At 40.7% G+C, this 21,148-nt stretch overlaps 1 protein-coding gene across 14 annotated transcripts in view; it reads right to left on the reverse strand.

Moving 5' to 3' along the window:
- Positions 1 to 18,913, reverse strand: part of rnf17 (ring finger protein 17) — a 34,545-nt gene extending 15,632 nt beyond the window's left edge. For 13 of the 14 annotated variants that reach the window (XM_030081596.1, XM_030081595.1, XM_030081597.1 and 10 more), the window contains exons 1-21: positions 18,788 to 18,913; positions 16,743 to 16,855; positions 15,463 to 15,560; positions 12,967 to 12,981; positions 12,313 to 12,394; positions 12,136 to 12,225; positions 11,585 to 11,688; positions 11,226 to 11,394; positions 10,974 to 11,050; positions 10,592 to 10,666; positions 9,402 to 9,670; positions 8,820 to 8,855; positions 8,253 to 8,357; positions 6,978 to 7,142; positions 6,313 to 6,484; positions 3,787 to 3,928; positions 2,853 to 3,040; positions 2,451 to 2,580; positions 1,968 to 2,133; positions 1,704 to 1,819; positions 1,263 to 1,380 (exon numbers count right to left, since the gene is read on the reverse strand). In XM_030081596.1, coding sequence (XP_029937456.1) covers positions 1,263 to 1,380; positions 1,704 to 1,819; positions 1,968 to 2,133; positions 2,451 to 2,580; positions 2,853 to 3,040; positions 3,787 to 3,928; positions 6,313 to 6,484; positions 6,978 to 7,142; positions 8,253 to 8,357; positions 8,820 to 8,855; positions 9,402 to 9,670; positions 10,592 to 10,666; positions 10,974 to 11,050; positions 11,226 to 11,394; positions 11,585 to 11,688; positions 12,136 to 12,225; positions 12,313 to 12,394; positions 12,967 to 12,981; positions 15,463 to 15,560; positions 16,743 to 16,855; positions 18,788 to 18,899 — 2,542 coding nt within the window. In that variant the 5' untranslated portion in view covers positions 18,900 to 18,913. The remainder of the gene's footprint in view (positions 1 to 1,262; positions 1,381 to 1,703; positions 1,820 to 1,967; positions 2,134 to 2,450; positions 2,581 to 2,852; positions 3,041 to 3,786; positions 3,929 to 6,312; positions 6,485 to 6,977; positions 7,143 to 8,252; positions 8,358 to 8,819; positions 8,856 to 9,401; positions 9,671 to 10,591; positions 10,667 to 10,973; positions 11,051 to 11,225; positions 11,395 to 11,584; positions 11,689 to 12,135; positions 12,226 to 12,312; positions 12,395 to 12,966; positions 12,982 to 15,462; positions 15,561 to 16,742; positions 16,856 to 18,787) is intronic. The other variant, XM_030081598.1, reaches the window with a different exon arrangement.
- Positions 18,914 to 21,148: the final 2,235 nt, after the last annotated feature.

The following is a 21,148-nucleotide window of genomic DNA, read 5'->3' on the forward strand; positions in this document are numbered from 1 at the left end:
TGGTTGAAATTTTAATTCACATCCACTAGGAGGGATGGATGATGTCACCTCTTAACATGGTCTGTTTTACAGGAAGTAGAGGTCATTTGAGGTCATTTTATGGGGACTTTAAATTATAAAGCTGTTCATGATCAGACACTGCTGTTATTTAACTCTCCTGTGACATTTTGTCAGAGAAACACAAAAAGCAAGACGTGATGCAAGGAAAAAGACATCCATCTGGCTCTGTCCATATTCTGGAATTCAATGTGAATCCCAGAATACAGTTGGCCCTCGCTATAACGCGGTTCACCTTTCGCGGCCTCACAGTTTCGCGGATTTTTTTTTAGTGCAATTTTGCATGTTTTTTTTTTTTACTGGACTTATTTTTCTATGAAGGTTTGAACTTTGAGTGTTTAAACAAGAGAGAAAAGTGAGAAAATGTTAATGCCTGTCTGAGAAAAGTGTATAAAGCGTGTAGTGAGGGGTTTTACAGCCTTAAAACATCTAGAATAATTGTAAAAAATAAAGCTGACCACTGTGGATTTCACCTATTGTAGGTTATTTTTAGAACGTAACTCCCACGATTAACGAGGGACCACTGTACTCCTACACGTTTATTACATGTCACTACATGTTTTATTGTGCTTTTATTGAAAGTGTCTTGTGCTTTTGTATTATCTGCTGGTTTGGAAATGCTTCCGAGGCTCAGAAAAATGCTACAAGGAAAATTTTAACAACAGCCAGTAAACTTTTAGGTACATCTCTTCCAAGCCTTGATGGCACTTATAAAGACCGCGTTTTGAGGAAGGCAAATTCAATTATGAGTGATGACAGTCATCCATTTACTGTTTTAAACTTCTGCCATCTGCACGATGCTACTGCGCCCCCATTTACGAAAAACCGGGCCAAACACTCGTTTATTCCACAAGCCATCAAATTCTTAAACACAACCAGGTAACAGGGTGTCCAGCTGCTCTGGCCCAAGTGTTTTTTATTCCAGGATAAAGTGTTTACAAACATTATGTATTTCCTTTTTGTAATGTATAGCTGGTGTGCTTGTATGGCTGTTGATGTGTTCAATTGTTGTTCTATGTAATGAAATGTCATGAGATCAATTTCCCCAAGGGGACAAATAAATGCATAGTAATATCATTATAAAAAGTGATTCGATTTGATTTTTATTATTCTTATTAGACCAGATGTGGTAACATCTCTGGGCGAGAAAATACAATAACACACACACACTCACACACACACACACACACACTCACACTTAGTACCTGTGGCCACTATGGTGACCAGTTTGTGCTCAGCGAGGCTGATAAATCTGTGGGTGCAGGCGTCACTCCAGCTCTCTCCATGCAGAGGAGCCACGTCTGACAGGCAGCACTGGATGGCCTGCAGGGGGAAGGGGGACACAGTCGGTCTCTACCACTGATCTGTACAGGGCCGTCCCGACATATCTGGGGGCCCTTGTGTTTTACCATCAATAGAGCAACGAAGGTCCAAAAGATGAACAACCTGTCTCATGCAAACCCGTGCGACTTGGCAGCAGTCTGTTTTGAACTGTATTATTTTTAAGTTTTCATGCATTTTTCTTGCAGTATCATTTAAAATATATTAACAAAAAATTTAAAATGTAGTTTTCGGGATGTATATTTTTTAGTTTCTCATAAAATAAAAATCAATGAATCAATGAAGTCATTATACTGTATTCTCACCATAGCAGGGAGGGCAAAGAACTCATCCTTGATCTTCCTCAGGTCATTGACAGAAAGGATGTTTATATTACCAAAGTCCACATTACGAACCTCCACCATCCTGGCCCCAGGATGTCCTGCACACACACAAACACAAGCGCACACACACTGCAGCACTTCTTATAGTTTGGAATTTATCAACATTTTGAGGTGAGATAGGTTTCTATATTTGTACCAGGATTTATTTGGTTTAGATTATTATTTTACATAGAAACGCTCTCTCACTTAAGACCTGGGCTCTGTGCCAGACGTTGTCCTCGAAGCAGGCGACACAGGCCTGTCCGATCACAGGACAGTACAGGTTGAGGTCACTGTCTCCTGTTCCCACTGAAGTCGCATTGTAGCACTCCTGCAGCTTGGCTGTGAGCAACATGAACTCCATGTTGTCAACCTGGTGTGTGTGTGTGCGTGGAGAGGAGGACATTACATTGAGTTGTGCTTGTTTCTGGCGCTGTGTTGTTGTTTTGGGATGTAATTCTGTTTTTCAGATGCGATACACACTTGGAGAGAATCTGCTGGATTTCTCTCTGTATGTTGGTTTAACATCGCTGCAAATCACTGGAACTTTTTTTTATTAGTGGGTCGCATTAAAAACTGATTTCTGTTTTAGCTTAGCTGACTAGATCTCCTCGTGTGTGTATTTCTAAAATATCTTGCCAGCAGGGCAGACAGGGACAGAAGGTGTGTGTGTGTGTGTGTGCTCTTCACCAGCTTGATGTAGAAGTCATCGAGCCTGTTGATGTGGGATACCACAGCGTTCATCTCGGTGTTGATCCTGGGGTAGACAGGAGGGTAATACTGCAGCAGCTTCCTGCCAACTGTCACTGGAGAGTAAAACCTGGGACACAAAACAACTTTAATTACAACCTTCACCAAACCAAGTAGGCCTGCTGAAATGAGAGAAAGAGTGAGCGTTTCAGCCAAACAAGCCACATTTGAGACAGAGACTTTATACTTTATTCATTTAAACACAATTTTAGGCTGTAAAAAGTCTGCTACACATCCTCAAACATCCAGCACTCAGTAACAATGAAAAGGACAGCATCACTATCATCCTACATAATGGCTAGGTGAACAATCTGTTTTATATGACACATGTTTGTCGATTACTTGGCCACTTCAATGAAGACCAGGTATTCTCGGATGGAGATGGGCATGTTGGCGGCGCCTTCAGTGGAGGCCTTCTTCAGATCCACTAGCAGGGCGTCTCCGTCCTTACCAAACAGCTGCATCTTCACTGCTGCAGAGCCGACTATACCCCGAAATTCAACCTGCGCCTCCTTGCTCCAGCCCTTCATCTGAACACACATCCGCAAACAATTATAAACATTCATACACAATGATAAATACAAATATAAATTATTATTACAGAGTTGTGTCTGTTTTTCCACGTGCAACCTCCACAATAAAGTGTTTCCCACACAAACAGTATATCATACCTGGGTGGCGTGCCAAGCTATATTAATAGCCGAGTAAAATTCACCTAGTTCAGGGTTTCCCATTAGTCCCAGTTTCACATCATCGATGCCATGTTTCTTTTGATTATTTTCATACGTCTTTAACAACAAGGTGCCTCCAACATGGCTTACCTGGTGTTGTTAAAACTGAATAAAATGTGAAAAGACTTGTGTTGTTTGTGCGAGTTTATGAAACAGACTACTGATAGAGAGTCAAATGGGCAGACACACACACACACACACACACACACACACACACACAAACACAGGGAAAGACAAAGAGGGAGGGCAGGGAAACCAGCACTGCAAAAACGCAAAATCTTACCAAGATTATTTGTCTTATTTGCCAGTGGAAAAAGTGAAAATTCACTTGAAATAAGTGAAATTAGCTAGAAACAAGTTACTTCTGAGGTGATCATGTCTTATTTTAAGTGTAATGAGATATTTTGACTAGAAATAAGACATTTTTGCCTTGAAATAAGACAAATAATCTTGCAGTGAGGGGCTTGAACACAACTGGACAAAATAATTAGTTTCAGGTTGCATACAGCAGAGTTCCCCATCTGCATAAATACCGTCTCTCTTACCGGGTCAGTGGGGACAAGATCCTTCAGGGAACATCTGACAGCCTGCGGAGCAAAGCGACTCATTTCTGCCTGCAGCGACACGTCCGCCCGCCTCAGATGCTCGTTCACAACTTCTATTACAGACTCAGTGGTCCCCCCAGCACTGTGAGAAGTGGATGTCGATACAAATAAACACCCCTAATATGAAAACAGCGTTTGAGACAAATAATTCACTATCATTAATAAACCTCATTAAGGCATCCCAAATAGTAAACATACAGTACAGGCCAAAAGTTTGGACACACCTTCTCATTCAATGCGTTTTCTTTATTTTCATGACTATTTACATTGTAGATTCTCACTGAAGGAATCAAAACTATGAATGAACACATGTGGAGTTATGTACTTAACAAAAAAAGGTGAAATAACTGAAAACATGTTTTATATTCTAGTTTCTTCAAAATAGCCACCCTTTGCTCTGATTACTTTGCACACTCTTGGCATTCTCTCCATGAGCTTCAAGAGGTAGTCACCTGAAATGGTTTTCACTTCACAGGTGTGCCTTATCAGGGTTAATTAGTGGAATTTCTTGCTTTATCAATGGGGTTGGGACCATCAGTTGTGTTGTGCAGAAGTCAGGTTACTACACAGCCGACAGCCCTATTGGACAACTGTTAAAATTCATATTATGGCAAGAACCAATCAGCTAACTAAAGAAAAACGAGTGGCCATCATTACTTTAAGAAATGAAGGTCAGTCAGTCCGGAAAATTGCAAAAACTTTAAATGTGTCCCCAAGTGGAGTCGCAAAAACCATCAAGTGCTACAACGAAACTGGCACACATGAGGACCGACCCAGGAAAGGAAGACCAAGAGTCACCTCTGCTTCTGAGGACAAGTTCATCCGAGTCACCAGCCTCAGAAATCACAAGTTAACAGCAGCTCAGATCAGAGACCAGATAAATGCCACACAGAGTTCTAGCAGCAGACCCATCTCTAGAACAACTGTTAAGAGGAGACTGCGCCAATCAGGCCTTCATGGTCAAATAGCTGCTAGGAAACCACTGCTAAGGAGAGGCAACAAGCAGAAGAGATTTGTTTGGGCCAAGAAACACAAGGAATGGACATTAGACCAGTGGAAATCTGTGCTTTGGTCTGATGAGTCCAAATTTGAGATCTTTGGTTCCAACCGCCGTGTCTTTGTGAGACGCAGAAAAGGTGAACGGATGGATTCCACATGCCTGGTTCCCTCTGTGAAGCATGGAGGAGGAGGCGTGATGGTGTGGGGGTGTTTTGCTGGTGACACTGTTGGGGATTTATTCAAAATTGAAGGCACACTGAACCAGCATGGCTACCACAGCATCCTGCAGCGACATGCCATCCCATCCGGTTTGCGTTTAGTTGGACCATCATTTATTTTTCAACAGGACAATGAGCCCAAACACACCTCCAGGCTGTGTAAGGGCTATTTGACCAAGAAGGAGAGTGATGGAATGCTGCGGCAGATGACCTGGCCTCCACAGTCACCGGACCTGAACCCAATCCAGATGGTTTGGGCTGAGCTGGACCGCAGAGTGAAGGCAAAGGGGCCAACAAGTGCTAAACACCTCTGGGAACTCCTTCAAGACTGTTGGAAAACCATTTCAGGTGACTACCTCTTGAAGCTCATGGAGAGAATGCCAAGAGTGTGCAAAGCAGTAATCAGAGCAAAGGGTGGCTATTTTGAAGAAACTAGAATATAAAACATGTTTTCAGTTATTTCACCGTTTTTTGTTAAGTACATAACTCCACATGTGTTCATTCATAGTTTTGATTCCTTCAGTGAGAATCTACAAAGTAAATAGTCATGAAAATAAAGAAAACGCATTGAATGAGAAGGTGTGTCCAAACTTTTGGCCTGTACTGTACATCAACCTGCCACAGCCGTGGGGGTGAGATCATAAATCAGCTGAACTTCACAAAAAGCATCTTGCCTACATAGGTCTAATGTGGGCGTTGCATCAGAATTTTACTACCGGGGCAGGACTTCAAAATGATCTCCAGACTACATCAGGACGACGCAAGACATCAAAAAAGATATCAGTCCAATGTCATGCCGATGAAAAAACTATGCAGGTGCAAAATAAATACAATCTAATCATAAATCAGTTTGACATTGGGCAGATGCAAGGCCAATGTGAGTGAGCTAGTAGGGATTACGTCTGTTAACTATTTCAGCTCAGAAAGGTCATGAATACAAAAACATGCAAAAACTAGTGGAAAACATACTCCAATGTAAAGTCATACGCACACAGCTCTCAGAGAACAGCGTTTTTTCCATTTTTACCATAAAGACGCATATTTGGTGCACGTCTCTCTTCAACGTACAGTATTTCCCTGGTTGGGATCAATAAAGTATATCTATCTATCTATCTATTATTTTGTGATCAGTAATGTCCAGATATTTTGGGAGAAAGTCATTTTTGCACTGTGTACTTTTCACGTTTGCCTCCACATGGTGCTGAGCTCACAGAAGCCTCAGAGGTGTGTGTATGTGTGATGTATGCACCTCTGCAGGGTGAGGCCCTTGACGAAGCCGAAGTCGAGGAAGATGACTCTGATTCGGGTCAGCCGCGTGATTGGACAAGTCTGCACCGGCCCGACTGTGTTGTCCTGGTAGATTTCGACCACAGAGGCTCGACACCAAGACTCCCGCTTCCACTTCACAAAGATCATGGAGCCTGGGCAGAGAAACACAAACGGGGATGTGTGAGCATTCGAAGGGTTAGCGTTTTTCAGGGTTTTCCATAAGCAACAGCTGCTGAAGTTAATATGCTCCTCACCTGTGGAACAGCTCCCTGAACACCTGAGGACTGCTACAACAGTTAACTCATTTAAATCAGGGATTAAAACAGTATTGTTTGTTGCAGTTTACCTATAAAACACATAGGCAGCCACCTTTTAATCAGCAAGTATTGCTTTGCTTGTGGTGTTTTCTTGCTTTTTCTTTTGTTTTTAAACATGTTTTAATTTATTTTAAACTTTTCTTGAAATTGAATTTTGCTTATTGTATTTACATGTAACACACTTTACTGCTTTGTGTGTGAACTTGCCTTGCCTTGCCTACTTATTTGTGTGTAGGCTGGTCACAGGAGCAGTAGGCAGGAGAGGTAAGCCACAAATTTACCACACACACACACACACACACACACACACACACACACACACACACACCTGTCTCCAGACTGTCCTTAGGACTGAAGAGACTCTTTTCTCTGGCACAGAACAGGTTGATCTTCCTGGACAGCATCATGGCGTCTTTATTCTCAGCCACGTAGCGAACGTAGAAGTGGCTGGGATTCACGACATGGGTGACCACCACCATCACCCACTTACTGACTGGGAGGGGTAAGGAGGAGGAGAGGACAGAGGAAAGAAGGCCGGAGGGCAGAGAGGGGGCGGGTAATGTGAAGAGAGATGGACAAGAGGAATGAGAAAGGGAGCAAAAGGGTGAGACAGGAGGAAGGCACACTGAAAAACTCTAAGCCCTCTAAGTAAGTCATATAGTCACATATTAAGCCTTAAAAATCGTAATTTCTTCAAACAATATAGCAAACTGTTGAACGGCAGGTGCTGGGAAAATGGCAGTGATTTGCAAATCAACGGGTTAACTCCCACACACCATCAGCACTACAACATATATTTTATTTATGCGACAGTTCAATGCACTGTACCAAAACACTGCGTAAATAAAAGCTGTAGTTCAGATGGTGAGCAGGAGTTGAACCTACAGTAGCAGCAACATCACCAATGCAGTCCCACTTGTTTCAGGAATATTTCTGCGAACCAGTACAAATATCTTGAATCAAGGCAAAAGAAGGCCCACTAGGATCACAAAAATGACACCTGATACAAGAAAAATTTGGAAAGAAGTTGATTAATGTTTGAAATAAGTGGGATTATCTCATCCCAATAGCAGATTTTTTACCTTGTTGGAAGGAAAAGAAGATCTGAACACTTAAGATTACACTAAATGAGTTGTTATCACTATGTTTGCTGGATGAGCTAAAAAAAAAAAAAAAAACGGCAACATATTTTGGGGGATCTGTGATTTTGAGTTTAAACAAAAGTGATGAAAAAAAATGTTCATACATATTGTTTTGGCAAGTGTCTTTTATTTCTAAATTTGTATTGCTACATGTGCTCAAAGATGTTTTGACATGTGGTTCTGCCACTTGGTTCTTGGTTTCGTGGTTTCATACTAACTCTCCTTATCTATGCAATCATGTATATACTTAATTCCATCTGTATATTTCATTTCATATTCATTCATGTATATTTTTAGTCTTTATAGTCTTTATTGTATATATTTAGCCTTTATTCTATTTTATTTAACTTTATTATATATTTCTACTGTTGCTGCTGGAACACCACAATTTCCCTGGTTGGGATCAATAAAGTATATCTATCTATCTATCTATCTATCTTATAGCAGTCTTTGTCTCCTACCTTTGTCCTGCTGATGCTGGGCAGGTGTGGCGTTCACCTGAAGCTTCTTTCTCCTGTGGATCCGCCATTTGTCACTGGCCAGCTCAGGGCCGGTAGGTGGGAGAGCTTTAAAACAAGAAAAAAAAAAAAAAAAAAAAAAAAAGATCTTCTGTTCCTCTCCAGTTTAATCCAAAGTGATTTGGTGTTGATCATTTTTCTATGTGCATCTTCTTTTTTGTTTACACTTCTAAAGCATCTGGCTGTATAGACACCCGATGCTCAACATTTAAATTTCTATTCAAACCTACTGCACTGCATTTTTTATCCATCTATGTGATGAACAAAAAACATGATGAAAAAAAAATGCATGTACAAGTAAGCTTAAAAATAACAGAGGAAAGTATTAATCAGAAGACTTATTTCCAATGAGGTCACTGGTGCATACAAACAGCACAACAAACAGACAAACTCTTAAAGGCCTGTGAACATAATAAGAGATGCATGTGTGGTCCTACTGCCCTTTTGCTATTTGTTGTACATTTGCATTGTATGGATTTTGTGGTTTGTCACTCACGTTTCTGCACTCACCTTTGAAATCACCGTGTCCGGCCACAAGAGCAGAATCTAGGAGGCAGAAATGCAGCACAGTACTTTGAGAAACGGCTGGGTAAAAATATCTCATTTCCATTTAATTCCAATCTTCATTATAATTCTGATTCTTAAAATTCCAAGACCAATCTATTAACGTATATTTTCAGTGGTTGTGTGAAGATGTTTGCTAGATGTTACTTGTCGCTCACCTCCTGTTTTTCAGGTTGTCTGCTAAGCAACAAGTGTAGCAAAAATTCCCTGATATTTCCATGACTTCAGATATTGAATGCCCATGACCTTTATAAACAGAATAAAGCTTTTTTTCCCCTTAACCAACATTTTACACACACTTCAACTTCATGAATGTCATTAAAGGTTAAGATTTTGTTTTATTCTGCAGGGGAAATTGACATAATATGAGCACCACAGAAAAATAAATATTGCATGAGTAACTAACCAATCTTCTAATTTTTGAGGCGAACAAGATTCCATGATATTCCATGGCTTGCTGCAAACATAATAAATTTCTTGTCTTTCCCTGTCTGGAAACCACTTCCATTCAATGTCATTTCATCCCACCTTGTTTTTCCTCCTCCTCTATGAGCTCCTCGATGATGACGTCTGGAGTTCCCGGGTCTGAGGCAGAGCTGTGGTGGGAGAGGCTGCGCCGATGCTGACGTCTTGGGCTCGGAGGGGAGCGTCGCGGCGATCGGCCGGATCTCGGGCTCTCCTGGTTCCACTGCTGGCCGGCTGAGGGCTTGGCATGCCTGGGCGGGGTGCGGCTGCTGCTCCTGTGCTCGCCGTGACGCCAGGAGGGTTTTCTGCTAGAGCCGGCCTGATCGGACAAGCTGAGGAGGAACGGCAAAAGGACTCTGTTTCACACATGATCCAAGGCTGTCCACACTTTCAATATTTTGAGAGTTATTCTCAAAAGAACAGAATCAGTATTGGTAAAAACTATAGTGCAAATAAACAGGACTTGATAATAGCTATAGAAGTGAACACCACCTAGCTGGGGGCACAGCACTGTATAGCTGACTGGTGTCATTAAACAACGTTGTTTTGCTGACGAAAAAAGAAAACAAGCAGGGGAGAAGGATCTGCTTGAGGTTTTCTGCTGGATTCTCTTTGTATTTGCATTAAATGATCGGCAAAGTCCAAAGACTGATGCCATCCTTTTGAATATGGAAACATGAAATCTGGATTGTTGCCCTTGGCAGTATGCCTTCATTTCAAACTTGATTTTTTCTCCATGTGTCACTGTGAAGCTCCTCTGACAAACAGAACAAAAAAGACGCCTTAACAGGAAATGCAGTTTCCAGACCCAGATGCACATTAGCTTTTTCACACTGGGAGCCCTAATCATGTAAATGTAAAATGACTCCTATCATGTAGGGTCTCACACCTCTATGTAATTTAGGAGTGAACAGGATGAGGTTCCCACCACTTGAAAATAACACTGCTTTGGACATCATCTCAAAGCACAAACAAAATTTCCCATTACTTTCTTCTTGAGGAAATTAAGATTCCGTAGCTTCTAACAAGACTCTTCAGAAACACCGAACAAGTGAAGAGTTTCATTTGAAAATCAGATAGCCAGCAATTAGGATAAAATATGCTTTCCTTCACACACTAACTGCTAGCATTACAGCACAACATGGTACACAAAACAGGTATTTTTTAGGACTCAATCTTCTTAACATTATTTTCCCCCCAAACGGATATGAACTTTTTTTTGGAATAAAAGTGGAATCTGTGCCAAGACTCACGGCTCAGGGCTCCCGGCCTTCATCTTCATACACACTGACAGACTGTGGCTCAGACTGTCTGACAGGAAATCACATCTGAAACACACACAGACACACAAGATTTCAACCTAAACAGTGTAAGCCATATCCGTGATAACCTCAGCAGTGCAAGTTTATCTTATTCAAATTAACATTAAAATAAATAATGTTCACAGGGCTCCTGTTTTACTTGCCCAACCACAAAGAATATTGCAGGACAAGAAAATGAACACTGCACACAGTAGACAGCGGAAGTCAGGCTGATTGACCAGCAAACAGCAGCCTCGGCCTGAACTCGTCAGAAAAGTGGCTGCTGTTTCTTTCCCATGTTGTAGTTTTGCACCAGGTTTACAAAGTGACTGACCTGAGTCCAGAGCCCAGAGTGATGCATTTCATATCAAAGGAATCTGGATCCACAGGAGCACACAAAGTCTCCAGCACCTGTCTCAGACACATATGCACACATTTAAAGACTTTTTTACAGATGCAGAAAAAAAATGGGAAAACGTACAGAAAGGTGGTTGGTTCATCCCCGTAATTCACGTGTAGCTTGTGTCTCCTGGTAGTCTTTTCTATGTGAGACTGGCTCTTTGTGTCTGGGTGGCACATGCGTCACCTTGTCCAGGGTGCAGTACTGCTCCAGGGACGGGACACGGCGGACTTCTCTGGCCGTCTGCATGGCAATCTCCAGGGCCTTCATCCTGTCCTGGACGCGTCTCACCTCCTTCTGGCTGGAGGAGAAATGTGTCTCCATGTTGGCCAACTCAGTCAACAGCATCTCCTTCCTGTCGACAAAGGAGGGGCTGGTTCATAACCGTCATTATTTAGGAAATTATAAGACATTTTTATCTGAAGTATCCTGGGTCCTCCAAGACAGGAGTCCATTCTCTGGGTAGCATTAACTTCAGTTGTCACAGTATGGATTGTTTCTTACCACGGAGAAACATTTGCATTTTCTGTGGTTTGATTTTATACCTCTTATACAGAAGGTGTACAGCTCGGTCCACAGCCCTGTCGATCTCAGCCACCAGACGAGCTCTGTCTTTCTTCATCTGAACTGCAAGACCTGCCGCCAGAGTCTGGACACAGGCCACACATGAAGGCAACACACACACAGATACACAGACAGAAAGACAGACTCACACAGATAAACACACACTGTAGCAGCAGATACATCTTCATTTGTGGTTTGCTTCTTTTGAGGTGTCACCTTTTTTGTTTCTTATCTGCACAATGTGCATTTTTTAATTCTGTTTTCTTAAGTGGGGCTGAATTATCATTAAAATTAGAGCTGCGCGATAATGTTTTGCAATATTTTGATAGAGACTGTGATCGTAATCACTAAGAAACAATTAGTCTTGAATATAAATGCAATAATAGCACCGGTAGTATTGAAAGCATTCCAATGTTCAAGTTTAAGTTGAGTGGAAGACAACCGTAGGAGTGACTGGTCCCAGCGATACTGAATTTAAGAGCTGAAATGAAGCCATAATGTGTATGTATGTTGGCTGTGCTGATTCTTTCACCTGGTGAATGTGATCCAGCTGGGCACTATTCTCTGCTGCCTGGGCCAACGCCTCATCCAGCACCTGCTTCATCTTCTCTCTGTCTACAGGCTAAAGCAAAGACATGTCAAATCATTTACCCTTTCTCTCTCACTCCTCCCCCAACTGGCACCAATCTGACCGTTTTCTATGTCCTACCTGCTCCTCTTCCTCTGCGGTGGCACTGTCCTCCATTGATAATTTGCTCTTTCTGCGTTGCTTCGATCTGTTGACCCGGCAGCTTCAGGAGTTACAACACGAAACAAAAGACAGGTCAGGCCTATGGTCACTTAACTCTAAACATCAACAGTTTACACCACTAAAGATGGCCTACTGTTTGCCACATTGGCAAGTAACGAACAGCCTGGGGGTCCTGTTCTCTTCAGTTAATGCTCATCTAAGGTGAAAAACATCAGAGCATGTTAGAAGCTGCTCTGTGCTAAAAAGCCACTCATCTGATGATCACTCCTTATCTTATCGTGGCATGTTTGTGCCTCAGTAGCCCGGTAGCCCATTCAAACTTTAGCATTCTGTCAGCCAGTTAGTTTTTACTGGAGTGTGGCAGACTGTCCACCTACATTAACACAGCACCGACACTTACACACGACTCCTGGTGGTCAGGTAAAGGACTAACACAGTGGGTGCACACACTGGGCCTTGTCACATCTGTCAAATCTTCTGTGCTATTCTCAATCAAACACACATAGCAAGCACAATGAAAGCCATACAACAGGAATCTTGGGGTTGCAGTAACATTTTTATTAATTTTCCTCGCATAGACGTCACTGGATTCCAATCGGTGTCTGCTCTTACCATCTGTAGCACCTCCTGGTTAGGACAAAGGACCCGTGTGTTGTGTCAGGCTCACTTATATATGCATGAGTGCGCAGGCACATCCACCTGTGCCACATCAACCTAATTGATGAGTGACATCCCAAAATAATATTATAGTTTTTCTATAGTTATTGTTATTTTGACTATTATCATGGGTTTTGTTTGTTTGTTTTCCAGTTTACTTTCTTGTGTTACTCACACATGTTCGAAATAAAACATTCATTCATAGTTTGTGATTTTTTAGGTTCAGTACAATATGGGCTCATTTTCTAGTATTATGTATTTTTCATCCTATTGGAAATATGAGTGGATGTCCTCTTGCCTTACAGTGATAGGTTAACTGATTGTGCTGGTCCACTTGGAGGGTCCAAAATATAAAAGGAAAGTTTCTGACACACCAACATCTCAGTTGGTGCAGGGCTGCAATGCTGTGAAGAGCCTCTACTACAATGTCTGCTTGCTGGGTTTCTGTGTATGCATTTTATTATAACTTCTTCTGTTATGCACATGTGTAGATAATATAGCAATTGAATAGGTAGAGCCGGCATGAGCCATTGGTTCAGAGGAAATCAGATTAAACAACAGTTTGTTTATGTCAGGAGAACTGCTGCAAACTAACGGAAACATGTTCTGTTTTCACAAAGTGAGGAAAAAAAAGAACTGTGAAATTAACATTGTGGCTCTTGATTTTGATTCATATTTAAAAACAAAGGAAAAAATACTTTTGGGAGACGTTGAATCTTGCATGGTAGGCTGCTGGTGGCTTTTCCATAACATTATTCAATAATTTTGTTTCCAACAATGCAGTTAATTATGATTAACTTAGCCCACATCTAAATCAGCTAATAGTCACATTAGCCTGACAGAGGCTGTGACTTAGCTTTGAATCGTTTTTAAATAACTTTAATACTACGGTAATGGAGCTTAGCGTAAGTTCAATCAAGAAGACCATCTTTTGCCTGCTTTCATCAATAATTCTATTCCTCTGTTATTATGCCATTCACTCTTCTCTCGCATGCGCACTCATAATTTCCCGGCTGTCACTGTGGGGCTGTCAACTGAGCTCGATCAGCTGTTCTCGTCAGCTGTTCTCATCTTCCAATGGCCTAGCGCCTCACCTTCCTCGTTAGCCTATCAGCTTACCGTGGCTTTTTTAAATATGCCTCTCTCCGTGCCTCTAGATTCACGCTGCTGTCGTGCGCCCCTCCACCTCCCCATCGCCTCCTGGTCTTCCCAGATTCATCAGTTCAGCTCATCTTCAGCCCCATTAGTCGCCACCCCACCACCACCACCACCAGTGTCTGGACTCCATGGGGGGATTTATTTAGATGCTGCTCAGGGCTGTCGCCCTTCGATTAAATCTCCCTGTAGAGTCTAAGCGCCAAAGTCTTGTCATTTAATAATTGCTCATCCGTTATAATAAACCACTTTCATTCTTGATTCGTCTATGTGTCTCTTGATTGAACTGATTTTAACTGATTTTGTGCGTTAACTTTGACTTCCCCCTTTGCTGCTGCTGCGACACCACGACAGAAAGATCCACCCGACAGCCAGGTGCTTGTTTTGTCACGACGGTTTCAATAAACTTATTCAAACAAACTCTTCAGCTGACACAGTGACGGAAATACTCTGCTCGGCCGTGAACTGAAGGCCCAAAAAAGCCCGGCAGGCTCTACTCATTTGGTTTCTATGGTAGATGACAATAACTGCACCCTGTGGACTTTCTCTGATGTTATTTTACCACTGCCGGAGTATTTTCCAGTTTGTTTCCCAGCAACCTAACCTCACCCCTTAGGTTCGGTGAGATGTTTGGTGGCAGTGAGGGGACGGCGAGCCAAATGGGTTCCACAAACAGATGAAGAGTGACACTAGGTGGGTTTTGACTGCAGCAACTTTTCCCCAGGAACTTTTTGAGAAACTTTTGATCACAGAGATCAGTGTTTAAAAGTTAATCCAATCTATATACTTTTTTTTTCGCCCACAAGAAGTCCCTGCTCAGAGGATAGTACTTTCCAAAAGTACAGGAACTCCTTCAGTAACGCTTCAATATTCATAACACAAAGAGGCACTCTAGTATCTATTTAGGACAAAGGGAAGGATGTTTCTCCTAGTCTGATAACATTAAAATAAAGTTAGGCTTTCAAGTTGGCTTCCTGACTCATTTTAAAAAAAGACAAGAGAAAAAGAGATGGCAGGATCCAGCTGAAAGCAGGATGGCAAGAAAGAGAGACACTGTGGTGCTGTGGACGAGAAACATTTTGATTGCTTCACAGCTGTGACATTTTATGACACAAAAACAAATCAACACTCAACAGACACTATGTTTTATTTCCCTGCTGTGTTTCTCTTTATTCTCGCTGTTCATCTGACTCTGTTTAGCCCAGTTTTTGTGCTCTGTGTTGCCCCCTGGATATGGCCTCACATATGCTCGGAGGTGGAATATCTCTATCCAGAAAATCTCTGATTACACTGTACCTTTTCATCTTGTTCATCCTGGCTGTGTAGATGCAGCCTATAATTCTGCTGTCCTCCTGCAGCCCAAACACGCCGGCCTCAGGAAGGGGAGACTCAGCCTGCAGGAAAACACCTTGTGTCTTTCATCCTTTTCATCGTATTTAACATTTTCAGCCTGGGACCATGTTGGTGCATCTTTTTTTTTTTTTTTTTTTTTTTTTTTTTTAAAATCACATCAAGAAAATGACTTGTCCATCAAGTTACCACTGTGGCTTGAGAGTCACAGGCAAAACATGTGCTTTCCCATCAGTGACTGGGGTGCAGCCAGAAATGCAGCATGCTTGGCAATGTTGTAGGGATGACTGTTTGCCCTTGGATAAGATATTTTCACTAAACAATCATTAGTAATGTACAAATGACGACCAAGCAGGTGGAGCCTTTACAAGCAGGAAAAGACATCACAACTTTATAATATCTGATATCCCAGATGGTATCTAGATTCATATCACAATAGCAATCAGATAACAATAGCAATTCATATCACAATAGCAATCAGATATCAATATGGCAGGGCAACAAAAAGTTTCTACTATGTGTGACTTGGTGTTGCTCAGATCATAAAAGCTTTTACAGGTTCTTGTAATGCAAATAAAACCTTAGCTCAGCTGCCTGCTTTCATGTGAGGTGTTTACAATGTGAGATATTTATTATGCCGACAAAACATACAAGATGATCAGTGATGTCGAAAACCATTCTCCATGTCTCTGTGTAGGAGAGAATTTAGCACAATACATGCAGATAATCTATAACATTGGGCTTGAGAAATATTCTACGAGATACTGTATTTATCGTATAATAAAAGGCCAGAGTTCACATGTGAGTCTGGTGAGGCATTTTCTTTTCTCATACAGAGACAGACACAGGGAATGACAAACAGGCCGACTCAGACCAAAAACCACTCAGTGTGAACATGAGGAAAAGCCTTCATTTGGTTAAAAACTAATAATAATTAAAAAAAACTTCATTCATACAGGCAGGCAACAATCAAAAAACAGAGTTTGCTAAGTCCTTAAGTCAGTGAGAACAAATAAAACAAAATTAGGAAAAACAAAATACAACCAGGAAAAGCAGGGCAGTGAATAAAGACACATACGCACACAATAAAAGGTTTGCAATAAAGAGTACAAAGTCATAAAATTAGAAGCAAGCCTGCACCTTAACCAAATTCATACTAGGCCACATATGAAAATGTGAATTTAGACTCACTCTAGGTCCAAGACTTTTCTCAGCGGTAACTTTACCTTGCACTCGGGACACGTGACGACACCGTCAACGTCGAGTGAGCTCAGGCAGCTGGTGCAGTAGATGTGGCCGCAGACAAGCACACGAGGCAGGTTGCCTTCAACGTCATCCTCTGCAACACAGAAATACGAAAAACAACAGAGACAAGCAGGAACAATGCAGTGTCAGTGCTCCTGTACAACAGAGGAAAAACAAATGAATCTGACCACATCATACAGGAGCAAAATGAAGGAAAATACACAAAAATGCCCACACGTGACAAGAAGCAGCGTTTCATTTAAAGGCTGAGGTCCAGTTTCAACATCAGACATCTTGCTGTGATTAATCTGCGTGTTTCTAACAGCTGTGTTACATGTAAATCTGGAATAATACCCCGTGAACCAGAGAGAACATTATTGATAACCACAGTTCTTGTCATCCTATTGATCAACAGATCTAATTAGGTGGAATGCTTCTTATGCTTGCTAATATTTTCTGACTTTTCTCATTTGGTCTGGTGCAGTGCTGGAGCCAGACAACTTATCACTAAAAAAGGTTCCACATTTAGTAATCTGACAATGTGGTAAAGTTTTTAGTTACACCTAAATCAATTTCAATGACATTTAGGAGGTCATAATACAAAAAAACTATATAAATATATAGTTATGATTTTCTGTAACTAACGTTAACTTTACTACAGTAAATTACCATCAGCTAATTACAGACAGACTGATGAAATGGCTTCATTACAGTCATACAAATCAGAATGAAAATAATAATAGTGAAATTTTCTTTATATAACACCTTTCATACAGGGAGTGAAGCTAAAAGTTCTCAAAGAGGAGTTTTTTTTTTTTTTAAAGGGGTAATTTAAAACGTGCAAATACTGCATGATGGAACCAGGCAACCAGTTGAAAAAGAGAGAAAAAAAAAAAAAAAGAAGAAGAAGCCATTAAGACACATAAAAAAAAGGAGATAAAAACAGGAAGGGGAAATGATGGAGGACATAAAAACAACAAAATGTGTAAAATATCAGAATAAAAATTTAAAAAGAAAGGTGTTGACAGTTAGTTAAAAGCAATGTTCAATAAACAAGTTTTCAACCGTGGTTAAAAAATGTTCACAGAGCATCTCTCATGGCTCTTGGCTCTTGCCAATGAAGTAAAGATGAAAATATTGGAAAAAAGTGAGAAAACGCCTAATTTGTTTGCATTGAATTGATGCAAAATAATTAAGAAATGTGTTTTAAGAGTTATTCTTTCAGTGGATGTTGTCAGCACGTGTTCTGTGTATCTGGGAATGTATTTATTGACAGTCTACCCAACCCACTGAGGATTTGAGGAAAAAAATCGTTTTTAACATTTTTCTGATAAAAAAAAAAATACAGGGTGCATACACTAAAATGGCCACAATTTTTTTTCGCGATATTTCCAGCAGAGCAGACCCTCCAATTATTGGTCCTTAGGGTCAAAGTTAACAGAAAAAACACAAATAAAAAGTATGGCAGACCATGTCAGGTTCAACCCATTTTTGAGACTTTGGCTCCCCGACTAGTAAAAAGGCTGGGCTGCCGATACTCTTATTCTTATTCATAAGTTTCTAGTTGAAAAAAAAAAAAAAAAAAAAGTACACCAGTTCACATTGTAAGGGCAGTTGCGTAAATAACAGTTTACTTTGCGGTGTCGGTGTTTAAAACAGACGCTAGGTTACCTGAGCTGCTGAACACCTGCGTCAAAATAAACTGCGCAGTTCCGACGTCGAATGAAACCCTACAGGTGGGAAAGTGGCGCAAATACAAACCACGATATTTCCACATTTATGACTGAACTCATGACTTAAAAATCAGCTTATCATAACCTTTAATGACTTTGGGTGTAGAAAATATGAAGACACTTTTATACCCGAAAGAAACCACGCTAGCGAGCCACTGTTAGCTAGCTAGCGGATAGCTGTTAGCTAGCTAGCGCGGGCCAGCCTAGCTTTTAATTTTAACTTGTTTTTTTTAACGTGAAGCGAGTTGATAAAAGTTCCTTAAACAGACAGAAATGTGATGTTAAAGTCCCACCGGGTAAAGTGTAGGCAGTTCCGCAGATGGTGCAGATTACCGAGCTGCGGTGAGAGCCTCCGTTCAGCATCATAACTGCGGGAAAAATTATCCGCTCTCCGCAAACTGTCATTAGCGATGCGCGGTGTCACGTGACATGGCGGGACGCAATCAGGGTTGCCAGGTCTGTGAGACAAAAGCAGCCAAACAGCAACTCAAAACCAGCCCAAAACCCGCCCAACCTGGTTGGTATAAAAAGGGCCCAAAAACCAGCCCAATACCAGAACTCAAAATATGCCCATAAAAATCCATATATGTTGCTTTTAAAGTCCAACAGCATTGCTATAATTGCAAAATGCACTATAATATCTATAAAATAACACCATAAACATTAAAGGCAATTTCCCGAAACAGTTCTTTCACCTATTTAATTTACAGTATATCAGAACTTAAAATATAATATAGATAGATAGATAGATAGATATACTTTATTGATCCCAACCAGGGAAATTCTGGAAATATAGGATACCTTACTTCAGCTCAGACATTCACAATGTTTTAGACATATAGGCTACTTACAGCAAATACATATGTAATAGGATATGTATTTACTGTTATACCTTATTTCAACTTGAACACTGTATCCTGTTAATTTAGAACATTTTAATAATTTACTTACAATATATATGTGTCTGTAGGTAGGACATTTAAATATGTGTAAATTGGCTATGTTATGAATGAAAATCATTTCAGCTCACCTGTTAAACTGCTGGCTGTCTCCAACATAAAAAAAGAACGGGAAAAAACTCCATGAACTTGAACTATTTACAGCGTTTCTATATCTATGGTGCTGATGATGTGATTGGTCATGTGCTGAGTGGCCTCTCACAGCATTGGCATATTATTTGTCTGTGGAGCAGGTGACATATGTGGATAGTTTATATGCTGATCTGACCCGGAGTCAGTTTGACAGGATTTGGGTATAAACATTGGTCATTCAAAATATGAATCTTTATTCATGTCTGCCCAAGCCCAACCCGCGGACAAAATTTGTTACCCGCGGCAACACTTAAAAAGTAGCCCAATTTGGCGGAAAAAACGCGGACTTGGCAACCCTGGACGCAATGCGGGTGGGTTCATCAGGCGCTAAACCTGACGCTATAACTGGCAACACCTGTAATATTGCAACGTAGCCTGAATATTATTCTATTACGCATGGTTTAACAATGGCATTATAATAGTAATTTAGCTGTTTAACTCTCCTAATATTTATATTATATTTTATTTAAAAAGGCATTAAGGTCGTCCACGTGGCAGGAAACAAAGACAACTTGACACATAAACTCTGGTAACATTTTTATTGTAATAGTTTTCTGGAGGTTTAAGTCACTGGGGTCAAATTCATTCAATTACTAGAAAATGTTCGTCAATTTGAATGTAACTGGAGGGTTAAGAAGACAACGAAATAGTAATATCACAACAATAAAGTCTGTAATGAAAATGAAGTCGTAAGGTTGTGGTGAGAAAGTTGTAATATTACATGAATAAATGTTAGATTAAAGCAACTTGAGGATATATAAAACATAAGAAGGAGGTATGCGGAACATTTGGTCCAGTTGTAGGTTTCATAAACAATGAAATACTTGTTCTTTTATTATAGTATGATAAAACACGGACACACTGAGACACTGAACAATTGTGCAAAAACTGCTTTTGGATAGAAGAAAGGAAGAAATCACCTCTTAATTGAAGCAGTCGTCATGGACAAGGAAATGGGTGGTTAGTCTCCATCTGAAATGTCACAGGAGAGAGTCAGGACATCCTGCCCAGCTGTTAACAAAAACTAAATAAATAAAATAAAAATAAATAAATAAGCAATACATAAATAATTACGTAAATAAATCTATTGCTAATACATTGTTTTGTATATTTGTATAGAAAAAGACAAATGCATGAAAAAAAAATATAAATCTTAAAAATGACTAGCAGATGCTGAAGGCCTTTGTGACCACTAGGGGGCGCCAGACGATAAGCAAACTGCACTGGTCCCATTTGTGGTGAACTCATAACAGCCAGGTTAAAATATTGATATTTCTACTTTACAGATATTAACCTTTATGGTTTCTGGTAAATTCTTTGTGAAACGGACTGAATGTGGGAAATAAGCGTCTTTGGTGTCACAGCTGATCATTTTGAGCACCCTCACCTTTAGTGGAGGGGTTGCAGCTTCTTATCCTTTTGTTTTTGGGCTTCCCAGATAAAGAGCTACTCCCACCAGTGAGGGTGGTACATACACTGAGGAGGTTTTGCATGTAACACTAGGAAACACGATAACCTAATTTAACTAAATTTTTGAAAAAATGAAGGAGTTTTGTGTACTGA

Source organism: Myripristis murdjan, chromosome 21 (genome assembly GCF_902150065.1).
Source record: "Myripristis murdjan chromosome 21, fMyrMur1.1, whole genome shotgun sequence".
NCBI classification, from domain to species: domain Eukaryota; kingdom Metazoa; phylum Chordata; class Actinopteri; order Holocentriformes; family Holocentridae; genus Myripristis; species Myripristis murdjan.